The sequence below is a fragment of the Porites lutea genome, chromosome 5 (genome assembly GCF_958299795.1).
Source record: "Porites lutea chromosome 5, jaPorLute2.1, whole genome shotgun sequence".
Lineage (NCBI taxonomy): Eukaryota > Metazoa > Cnidaria > Anthozoa > Scleractinia > Poritidae > Porites > Porites lutea.
The window spans coordinates 45,151,878-45,163,800 of record NC_133205.1 but is presented as its reverse complement, the minus strand read 5'-3'; the positions used below and the strand labels follow the sequence as shown (position 1 = coordinate 45,163,800).

Here is an 11,923-nt window from a genome sequence, read left to right as displayed (position 1 = left end):
TTATTTCGCAATCTACAAAAAACTTCCAAAAATGTGTAGCACCACCCCCACCCGCCACACACCCCAAAGTTATTACCGACCCCCCTGTTCACAAAACGTCGACACCCCTGCCCACCAGCACTAAGACATGTCTGACGGAATCATGCTTTGTAAACTCCCCTCCTGAAAGATAAACTGGACCCACCACCCATAGTTCTATTTCCTCCTCTTTGGAACATTTCCAACACTGCTATCTTTAGCTAGAAATGGCTGGATATTACATACGGATATCAGGTTTAGCCGCGTTTCAGCTACGCCAAACCCATCACGTTCTTCGTGTTCCTGTTCAGCTGTGACAGTACGTAATCAGAAATGACAGTAATTTGAGGAGCGCCTGTGGCGAAGCGTTTCAGTTGTCAACTTCGCAATCAAGTCGCCACAAAAAAACTGCTTCTTTGAGTCCGTATTGTCGGATAGTAACTTGTGTGAAATATGTGGAAAAAGGTCCATGTACTCGTTATTTTGGCCCTTATTTATCCTGTAATAGACTGCAGCAAGAACAGAAAAAAAGGTGAGGATTTACGTTCACTCTTTACTTCCTTCTACCGCAGTCTTTGGTTTATCAATGTCTTATATTAAATACAATACTCTTTTTAGACTCTGCGAAATCGACGAAGTGCCCTAGAACAAATTCTAAAGCTTTTAGATACTGTACTAAGAGAACTTGCACATCGAACGGTGACTGCAAGTCAAACGAGAAGTGTTTATGCGATGGAGACTGTGGGATGAGCTGCGTTAGAGACAGTAAGTAATCATGTTTAATTCATAATAATAGTATTCATCTTTTGGTAGTGATGTAAGTTACTAAACATTAAGTGTAGTTGTTTCTTTAACACGCCGCCATGCAGTGAGGACACCGAGACAGTCTATTGTCATCAACGAGCACAGCCTCAGCAGCATAATTGTCCAGAAAAATTGGAATTAAAATGTATCGACTCCTCACTGTGCACCAATTACAACTCAGGTAGAACTACTGGTGGAATAAATCATATTGGGCTGTTGGTTTCTTTCTATGTGTGCATGCGTGACTGCTGATTGAACGCGTGACTAATGACACACTCAAGATATCCTATGAGAATGAAGATCGAGCACACTTCCGATTTTTTCTCAATGTGGGAAATCAAGGAACGATTGTCCGCGGAAAATCTTTGCGTATTTTGTGCGATCCTTATTAATAACGATAATAGACTTTCTGGGAAAAGGTTATAGATTTTTTTGCCCTGAAATCCCTGAAAGCGTTATAATCCATGAAATTAAGCATTTTTTTTTGGCGTTAAATAAAAAGAAATATAATGTAAAGCAAGGGAAAAGATCACAGGCTGTCTAGGTGTGTTCAGCATCAAAGCTGGAGGCTTCGCACAATAGTAGATACTCTTTGTTTGCGCTAAGCCAGACGACAGTCCCTTAGTCGTCATAGACCGGAGCTATAATCATTGGGAAAGGTGTTCCTTTTTTTACCTCTTTTTTTCCCTTCTGGCCACGCGGGCCCAATGTTCAAGAACTAAAAGGAAACAATAAGTGTTTTACGGATAAACAAAAGCAGTTACGGTATTATGATTTATGATCCAGTTCAATTCTTTTGCATTTTTCTACCCTCTATCTTTTCTATCCTTCTTTCTGAAAACACAAAAATTGGGAACTGGCAGTTTCGACTCTCCCTTTTTATTTTACTTAACGCCCTTAGTTTTGTTGACACAACCAAATACAGCACTTTTTAACCGTACCCGCATATGACCAAAGTTTGGGTTTAGTGATGAATAAATTTCAAATACAAAATACAACACAAAGTGTACTCAAGCCTTGATGATCCTTATTCATAACGCAAGCACCTCCATCGAACATAAAGTCGCATGTGTATTTCTTGACTTTTAAAAAGTGTCGCCTGTTTGAAACCCTGACTCTGTTGAAAGGACAAAAAGCTGTTTTTAAACTTGTTAGGACTAAATACAATCTGTGGCGTTCTTTCAGAAAAAGAGGTCAAAAAAGGGAAAGTCCACCCTCCATTGTAATATATGAGGTAATCTATATTTAACGATCTGTTTCACATTACTTAAATAACCACGTTTCATTTCAGACCTTAAGTGTCAGCCTCCACCTAAACCGAAGAATTCGAAACAGAGGCTAAGCAAAGGATTCAACTTTGGTAGTGTAGTGACGTATAGGTGTACTGGACAATACAAAGTACGTGGCTCAGCCACACGGACATGCAGAGCAATAGGACAATGGGACGGACGAAAAGCTAGATGCAGTGAGTATATCGAGCCTGATACGACTAGACCAAGGTGAAGTCTGTAGTTTATTAAGAAAGTAGGTGGCAGTAATGAAATCCGTTTGCTAATCATCAGTGAACTGGTTTAATTTCACTGATTTTACATACAGTCAAAGGACACCTCATTATTATGCACAGTTTGCTTTGTCCCTGGGGGAAGAAACCATTACATTTTCACTAAATTTAACCTGCTTAGTACGTCAGCCAGCCCTTTAATGTGGACCCTGTCTAATTCTATGGCCCCCTCATTGTCCGTATTATTAAAAAACGGGGTTTTGTTGTATCATTGAAAATCTTTAGGAGTAATGTGCGATGATCCAGGGGATATTGCATTTGGAAATAGGCGTTATGACGGGTTTCAAGCAGGGAAGACTATCATTTATTGGTGCTATGATGCTTACGAGTTAGTGGGTTCACCCAGGATGACGTGTCAGAATAATGGAAGGTGGAGTGCCTCCAAGCCGAAATGTGAACGTATGTATGATATTATTTGTTATCATTTATTTTTTCTAGTGAAGTACTGACGGGCAAATAACGGGCACAAAAATTCTACAGTCCGTCTTATTTATTTATAGATTTATTTATTTATTTATCTTTCAAGTTCCTTGGGGTAGGTATCCCGGCAAGCCTGTGCGCAAAAAAGTTGCGAGTATTACAAAACAATCTTTCTTTTCCCCATTACCCCGTAAACTTTGAGAGAACGTGGGGTTACAACGAGAGAAAAATTCTAGGGAGGAAAGGACTGCAAGAAGTATGAACACAGCAGGGTTGGCTCTCCCAGTATGAGAGCGCTGACTGCAGAGCGTGTGAGGTCGCAGTGCTTTGCCCTGCAAATGGAAAAAGCGGCTCCGTCGGCCATTGTAGTGTCATAAATTTAAAATCGTTTGGAAAGTAATAAAATAATAAGATTTGAATACCGTGTCATATTGTTTTATTCTTACATAGTTCCAAGATGCAACCCTCCTCGTTTTCCAGATGAGGCCATAGTTATCCACCCGCGAAAAATGCCGAAAAAGTTTAAGCACAGTGATACTATTTTACTCAAATGTAAAGATGGATACTTTAAAAGTGGCATTGGAGCATTGAAATGTAAGAAAGGCGACATTTGGACAGGAGGAATTACATGTTCACGTGAGTTTCTTCTTTGTAGTCCTTATACTTTAACTAAACACGTTTTTCCTGAGGAAAGTTTTGTCTTTGTCGTTCAAAGGGTGTATACACGGTACTTATAGCACGCACTTTCTATGGAATGTATAAACCTGCTGGGCGAATTTTACGATGTTGCCACTCCGCAATAAATCATCTCGAGTCTAATTTAGCTGTGGCTCCCCTAAAGGATTATTATTTAAGAAGATTTGATCATAAGTACACCTGGTACCAAAACGTTATGAGACAGTAAAATTTAAAAAATAAATAAAAACAACAACAACAACAAAAACAAAAACGTTTCATGACGACATCAAAGTGTGCACTAACTTAAGGTACCTACTGATCACACGAGCGGTGATTTCCTATAATAATGTAGGCTGACAAGTCCTGGAGACAGTTAATTCCTAGTACTTCTGGGATTTTCCCAAAATAGGCCGCAGGCTGAAAAAAATATTGAGACAATGTTCAACAAAGTAAGCAGAACAAACGCTTTAATAGTTTTTGCGCTAGTTCTTTATAAATAATTATGTGTCACCCTAAATTGCCCTCAAGATTTCAAAGATTATTAAATAATTTAAAACGGTTAACTAACAACTACGTTCATTGAACTGTTATATACTAGCTAAAAGCTGTGGCCGCCCCAAAGCTATTTCCCACGGGAAAATCATTGGTTACGTGTATTCGTTCAAGGAAAAGGTGCGGTACACTTGTGATGAGGGATACAAACTAAGGGGACCAGCTTACAGACAGTGTCAGGCAAACGAGAAATGGAGTGGAAGTGATCCCACCTGTAATGGTAAGTAATGGGTTGTTGTTTAATGTGTTTTAAGGCAATGTGCCTCGAAACCCCAACGAATGTTTCCATTTTATGTGACAAACAGTTGTCGTATATTTTATATGTAATGTGGCAGTGGCGTTGGGTGTAAAATTGTACTTCTGCCACTGGTTTTTCTCGCCCAGCCAGCCATCCATCCGTCCGTCCGTCCGTCCGTCCGTCCGTCCGTCCGTCCGTCCGTCCGTCCATCCATCCATCCAACCATCCATCCATTTAATTTCTCGATGACTGGAATTTGGCAAAGGTTTCCCCAGTGTTCAAAGCGGGTGAACGTAAGGATCCAAATAACTATAGACCAATATCAGCTTTATCAACCATACCCAGGGTCTTTGAAAAGCTAGCCTTTGAACAAATCTATCACTATTTACATTTGTAAAATAACTAAGATGGAACGCACGGGGCAAAGAATTGCTGCTGTCACACAAGGACAAGAGATCGATCTCCTTATAAACGGAATTTCATAAGAAAAAAAAAAGTAGCAGTAGCAAATGTTTAGGTGTAGAAATTGACGAGTTTCTCATTGCCAGAAATTAGGGACAAGATGGCGGTTGCGCGTGCGCACCAAGGCCACAATGGCTGCGAATTCGTATAAGAAAATGTATGGAGAAAAGGAAACTTTTTCAAATATATCGATTATGAGTTCACGGGTGTTCGGTGCACGACTCGAAACATGTTAAGTGCTGTGCAACCTTCGCATCTGGGTTAAAAATAGCTAATTAGAAGTAGGTTTACTTACTTCCCGAAGTAGCCACTTTTATCTCTCGTTGTACGCTCCATTTCTCCATACATTGTCTTAAAATCTTGCCGAAGTCATGCGAAATACTCGTCGATTAGAGGATAAACCCTTCACAGAAGTAAATTTGCACGACTCCATATCACTTCTGCGATGGAAGATGTTTCCAAAACAGTCGTTAAAAGGACGATTTTTGCACTGGAAAATACTTCCAAAGGCGCATTATTTCCCTCAGTTTTCCATCTGTAGTCCAGTAATGGACGCCATAGTTGCGAATGACTTATTTCGGTCGGACAAAGCTTCACAACTCCAAACCTCACCGAATCGCCATTTTGGTTGTTGCTACAACTCCAGAGATGCCTCACGGGATATAAACTAGGTTCCAGGCATTCAAAAGTCCTCGATAAGCCTACCAGGCTAGGTATTAAAACAAAATTGTCACGAAAATGTCACGAAAATGTCACGAAAGGTACAGCCGCGTACTGTTTTGTTGCTATCAGCCGCTCGGCCGGGTATAAACCTAACATTTTCTTGCAAGCTGTTTCATTCCAGCTTTTTTCTTCGTAAAACAAATCCACGGAGCTCAAATTATTTAAAAAATCGCAGGGGATACGCTCTCCCTAACTACGATCATTTTTGTCCGCCATTTTGGAAATGAGATTCCGCTGACAATTAATCACGGGCGCGAAATGTCCACTATTTCTGGCAATGGACGTGGGACTCTCATATTACAAGTGTTTCGAAAAAGGTATCATCTGGTATAGGAGATTTAAAAAAGATTAGACCATTTGTTTCTACTTACAACCTGATAATATAGGTGTTAATCAGTCAATTGTCGAACTATACTTTGACTGTTGTAGTATTGTGTGGGACGACATCAGAGACCGTCTCATCGACAAACTTCAAAAGTTGCAAAATCGTGCTACACGAATAATAACAGGTGCTGATTACCTGACCCCGACAACTGAATTGTTAAGTAGGCTCAGTTGAACTAATCTTAAAGAGAGGAGAAACAAACAAAAAACTCTTATGATGTTTAAGATTTTTAATGGTATCCTATACTATTTAGAAGAATTTTTTGCAAGTAACATCGGACCATCGATATATAATCCACTGGAGCTTTAAAAAACAAATTACAATACCTCGATCTCTCTATTGATTTTTAGTTTCACACTGTAATCAAACGTTTCACTTTATTTTGTTCATAGATAGTTAATAATTAACAATTAATGAATGAGGCTGAAAATCTTATGGAGATCGAGGAGGGTGTTATCTGATGCTTACCTCCACCGATGTTAAGTTCATCTTCGATAGTGCACGTTTAGGGTTGTTCAGCTCCGCAAATATTCTCCTAATAGCAGATGTCGCCCTTGGAGTTGTCTTTTTGATGTTGTTGCAATGTTTTTAGCTTTTATTTCGCCTAGTTCTTACTCTTGGAACGAGTGAAATGTCCGACATTTTTGTTTTCACAACCAACACAACTCAACTTCGTGCCCAGGTCTTCTCGGTTAATGGTGCATTAACCTGCAAGGAAGCAGCACTTTTGACGTCATCGGTTGACTAATCGCAAAATTCGTCCATATTTGGTCATCAGTATCTGGTTATGGTGAATTATGCGCGTGCTTTTAGCCAGTCAGAATCGGGGATGAATAATAATAATTGAATGAATAATAAAAATACTTAAGGTATTGATATACATATTAGTATGTATTTTAAAAAGTAATATTGTAATATTGTAAAAGTGCAATCTACTGTAATTTTTATAAAAGTCACCGTGATCAAATAAAGTTTTCTATTCTATTGATTCATCCATCCACCCATTCATCCATCCTTCATCCACCCCATTCCATTTTTATCCATATCCAATTCCCACCCGTTCCGATGTTGAGGTTTTCTTTCTTCTTGTGCTGTAGCCGTGGATTGTGGTCCTCTTAACGCACCCGTTGATGGAACCATTATTGAAAGAGTGGCCTACACCTATGGTCATAGAATTGTTTTCGAATGCAAATCTCCGGGTTATGAAATGAAAGGATCAAAAATAAGGACTTGTCAAAGCGATGGCCAATGGAGCGGCTCCCTCACAAAATGCGAGAGTAAGTACTTTATCACAACCGGTCGTGCTAAGTACAACCCTGAATAGAATTATTCTTGACGATGAGTTCACGTGCTTCTGATTTAGGTTTGATTAAACTGTCCATGTTATTGGTTACATAGACCTCTTATTGTACGAGTGTATTTTATTTCATTAAGTAATTCTAATTTGATTATTTGATGATATCATTTGGTATATGCTTTTTCGCTGTACTATCACTTATAAGGAAACCATTTTATGTATCAAATATAACTAATCAAGAAGGATCTTATTTAAGAAGTAACATAGAGATTAAGAATGAGGAAGACGGGTATAGTTAGGGCTATTGTTTTTGATTTAATTCAAGTCTTTATTTTAGCATCAAAACGGGGAGAAAACTCACACTATGTAGATCTAAGACATTACTTCACCTTACACAGATACCTATTGCACTTGGTGCTTATTTTTCAATCGAGCTTTTTTTTGTTCTGTTAAATGTTACTCGATTCTTCTTGCCTGCTTGTGTCTGACTGTCTGGATATTATTGCAATTTCAAACCATTTATTATTTTATATATTGTAATTAGGGACGACTTAAAGAAATAACGAGTTGCATATTTCTATAAACAGTTGTCAAGTGTAATGATCCTGGCACACCAGCGAATGGAAAACAGATTATCAAGAAAGGCTTTTTTTACGGTGGATCGGTGACATTTGAATGCAATAAGGATTATATTTTAGAAGGAACTGATACTACCTACTGTCAAGCTGATAAGAGTTGGAATTCTCCCCTTCCGCGATGTTTTGGTACGTTTAGTCAGTATTTGTGGAATTAATTTCAACATTTAGAGAGAGGGATTAGTTAGCGAAGTTGTTTAGTGCGCGGGCTTGTTTGCGGGAGGTCCTGAGTTCCATTCCCAGTTGTGACCACAAATCCTCTTTTCACGATTTCTTTCCTTTCCGTGCAGATTTAAGTAGCCTTTTAAATACCCGTATTATTTAAATGTCGATCTCGCTTTTATTTCACAGCCCCTTGTCAAGATCCGGGCATTCCTTACCAAGGATACAGAATCGGCCAAGATTTTCGTCATGGTCAAACAGTTAGATTCACTTGCCCCATAAATCACGTCATGGAGGGCGTGGCAGCAATCAAGTGTTCAGATGGTCTATGGGATAATAACAAGCCTAGCTGCAAAGGTACCGTAAATCCTTTTTAAAGCCCCCCCCTCCCCCCCCTCCCCCCCCCAAGGGCTGGAGTAGCTTCTTTATGAAGATGATATCAGTTCTTCTTAAAGAACTAGAACACAAGGTGGAAATGCTCACATGAAGTTGGAGGCCACGTAACTGAAGATCAAAAACAAAACCTCTAGAACATGAATAATCCATAAAAAATCAGTCCACATGACCTGTTACCGTCCTGATTAATTTATACAGTCTATTGTTTAATAATTTGGATGTGAAGAATGAGACATATGGGAGGGGTGATTAAAAGAGAAGGAAGGGGAACTTAGCCTGTTTCAGGACTTCAGATAGTGGAGTGCGTCGCGAAGTCAGGGAGACGGAAAAGGAATAAAAAGGGAAAGCTGGAGAGGAATTTTGTTGATTTACGATAACTAAATTTAAGTTCTGTGAGGTGGACTGTTTCGCTCGGGATGAATGAATGAATGAATGAATGAATGAATGGATGAATGAATGAATGAATGAATGAATGAATGAATGAATGAATGAATGAATGAATGGATGGATGGATGAATGGATGGATGGATGAATGGATGGATGGATGGATGGATGGATAGATGGATGGATAGATGAATGAATGAATGAATGAATGAATGAATGAATGAATGAATGAATGAATGAATGAATGAATGAATGAATGAATGAATGAATGAATGAATGAATGAATGAATGAATGAATGAATGAATAGTATAGTATAGTAGTATAGTATAGCTGACAATTATTCCACGAGTGCGCGTTTGATATGAGATGGTAGATAGCCAACGAGGTGCTCCGCGCGTCGTTGGCTTTAATCCAACAAGCGCGAGTGGAATCATTATTTTGTTAGAACAATCTGGAAAAGACAAGGGACTTCTGCTTTTCACATGTCACACGTCTATCAAAACCGTCAACTATCGAACGGACTGCATGAATGAAAAATCAAAAATTGCAGCGATGAACACTTCTAAAACCTCTCTGGAATTCTAGGATTTTACACACCAGGACAACTAAAAGAAACTCGCAGATAATGAGAACAAAAAAAATTTTGCAGCGCACCTGTCAAAATTACTGTGAATTAGGATTTTTGGTGCAGTTACAAAAGGAAAACTATTCCCTCTATCGCCATTCAGAAACTCATGCAAAGCTTGTTTGACACCGCCAGCTAGTTTTGCTGAACGAAACAAGAAGCTATACTGACGCCTGGATTGCTGTAGTGAATGGCTACATTCCCTGTATTTGTAGCTAGTTCCTTGTGATTTATATTCTTTACGTTGGATGAACAGGCTGCAGTTATCTACTGGCGAGTGGCTCCGCGATCATAAAGAAACAATACTTATCTTGGTGGAGGTATTCACGGCTTGGTCGAGTTTTCTGTATTTTCATATGTTTTCCGATAATCTTTCAAATAAACTTTGTGGCTTTTTTGTTTGTTTGATTGTTTGTTTCCTCGGTGAAATTGCATTTTCTTCGGGCGCCATTCCTATCCTTCGCGAAAAAAATCTCACAGACAGGTAGCTTCCAATTTTGAACTGACGCGTACACTGGCCATATAGAGAGCATAGTATGATATTATAATATTACATTGATGACTATCGAAAATAGAGCCCTATGATTGGCTAGGAGCTTCGCTTCATCCCGCTATAATCAACATTGAAGGCTAGCAGTTTTCAAAATGGCAGCCAGATTTGTTAATGTTTCGGAGTCGGAAATTGATCAATAATTTTATTTTCTCGAATAATCATCAATGTAATTGTACCTGGATTTTTGAAAACCGGTTAGCAAAAATATCAACTCATTCTACTACCTGACAATTTAAAACAGCAAAACTCATCCAAAGGCCGATTAAATTAAGCCTTTAACTGACGCCGGGCAGTAAGTTAATGGCCCCTAGAAGCATTCCAACGAGTCCAAATTTAAAATGACGCAAATTTTGGAACATTTATTCAGTAAACTGACTTCGCAAAGTTACAAAGCGGTGTCATTTCAGTCCAGAAATTTTCAAGTTGAGTGAACTGCAGCGAAAGAGTGCCTGGTTAAGGCTTACTTAACAACTTAAATAGTTAGCAAAACACTACTTTTTTCGCGGTCCATGATGCACAAATTATCACCTTCTTGTCTGCAAAAACCGGTCTATGGTGCAATGCCATTAGAACCCGCTGAAACTAGACCTAGATCCAATTTTCCTGAGTCGAGAGTTACTTTTCCAAGGTACAATCAGCTAAGCTAAACACCGACGAAACAATATTAATGGCTGGCACGGAAAATTTTAGGGGAAACTGCAGTTCAACCACGCGATCACTTGCCTGTCAACACCATGCGGAAATCATAAGATAGTAATTCTATCTACATCCACTTCTACACAAATCCCTAACCACAAAACAAGCAAAAAAAACAAAAAACAAAAACAAGAAGGACATAAGCAAGCAACACAGTAAACATATGTCAAGCTATTAGACAGGGGAAGTTGAGAAAAATTGCGTAGCGTAGTATAGTATAGTACAGTACAGTACAGTACAGTACAGTATAGTATAGTATAGTATAGTTTATTAAAAACTTAATCATTGGATAATGCAATTCTAGCATTTTGATTGGCTTAGCCGTTATGGTATATGAGCTATTATACCATGCTTACCATATATGGTCGGTGTACGCGTCAGTTTAAAATTGGAAGCTAGCTGAGAATTTTTTTCGCGAAGGATAGAACGGCGCCCGAAGCAAAGCTTTTTAATTCATTTCTTAGAATACTAGAAATGCAGTTTCGTCGAAGAAAAAAGACAAAAACAGACAAAAAAGCCACAAGAGCTTGTTTGAAAGTTTGTCGAAAAACACATGAAAATACATGGAACTAAAGTACCTTGACCAGCTACGAAAGAAGGCAAGTGTTGTTTCTTCATGATCGCGAAGCCATTCGTCGATCGAGTCACTCGCCGATAGATAACTGCAGCATGTTTATCCGACATCAAGAATATAAATCTCAAGTAACCAGCTACAAATACAGGCTATGCAGCCATTCACTAGAGCAATCGAGGCGGCAGTATAGCTTCTTTTCTCGTTCAGCAAAACCAGCTTGTGGCTCCAAACAACTTCATAACAAGCGACCGAGGTAATAGTTTTTCTCCGTTGTTCTTACTTTTATAACTGCACCGAAAATCCAAATTCACAGTAATTTCGACGGCTGTCACTTAAAAATTCTTTTCTTTCACATTATCTGCCAGGTGTTTTTAGCTGTTCTGCAGTGTAAAATCCTAGAATCCCGATGAGTTTTTAAAAACTAATGTTCATCGCTACAATGTTTTGATTTTTCATTCATGCAGTCCAGGCGAGTCCGTTCGCGCGTTGACAGTTCTGATAGACGTGTGACATGTGAATGGCGGAAGTCCCTTTTCTTTTCCGGTTTGTTCTTGTCGGGGAGATTCAACGAGATTTTGTGGGCGTTTTTAATAAAACAATTATTCCACTCGCGCTTGTTGGATATGAGATGATTATAACCTATCTATCATCTCATATCCAACGCGCCCTCGTGCAATAATTGTTAAATAGTATAGTATAGTATAGTATAGTATAGTATAGTATAGTATAGTATAGTATAGTGTAGTATAGTATAGTATA

General features: G+C 38.8%; 1 protein-coding gene across 2 annotated transcripts in view; it reads left to right on the top strand.

Moving 5' to 3' along the window:
* Window positions 1-328: 328 nt before the first annotated feature.
* The window catches only part of LOC140938733 (sushi, von Willebrand factor type A, EGF and pentraxin domain-containing protein 1-like), a 42,856-nt gene continuing 31,261 nt past the window's right edge, over window positions 329-11,923 (top strand). Inside the window, exons 1-9 of one of the 2 annotated variants that reach the window (XM_073388247.1) lie at window positions 329-550; window positions 637-783; window positions 2,114-2,287; window positions 2,609-2,782; window positions 3,254-3,439; window positions 4,080-4,253; window positions 6,939-7,118; window positions 7,726-7,902; window positions 8,125-8,292. In XM_073388247.1, coding sequence (XP_073244348.1) covers window positions 472-550; window positions 637-783; window positions 2,114-2,287; window positions 2,609-2,782; window positions 3,254-3,439; window positions 4,080-4,253; window positions 6,939-7,118; window positions 7,726-7,902; window positions 8,125-8,292 — 1,459 coding nt within the window. In that variant the 5' untranslated portion in view covers window positions 329-471. The remainder of the gene's footprint in view (window positions 551-636; window positions 784-2,113; window positions 2,288-2,608; window positions 2,783-3,253; window positions 3,440-4,079; window positions 4,254-6,938; window positions 7,119-7,725; window positions 7,903-8,124; window positions 8,293-11,923) is intronic. The other variant, XM_073388248.1, reaches the window with a different exon arrangement.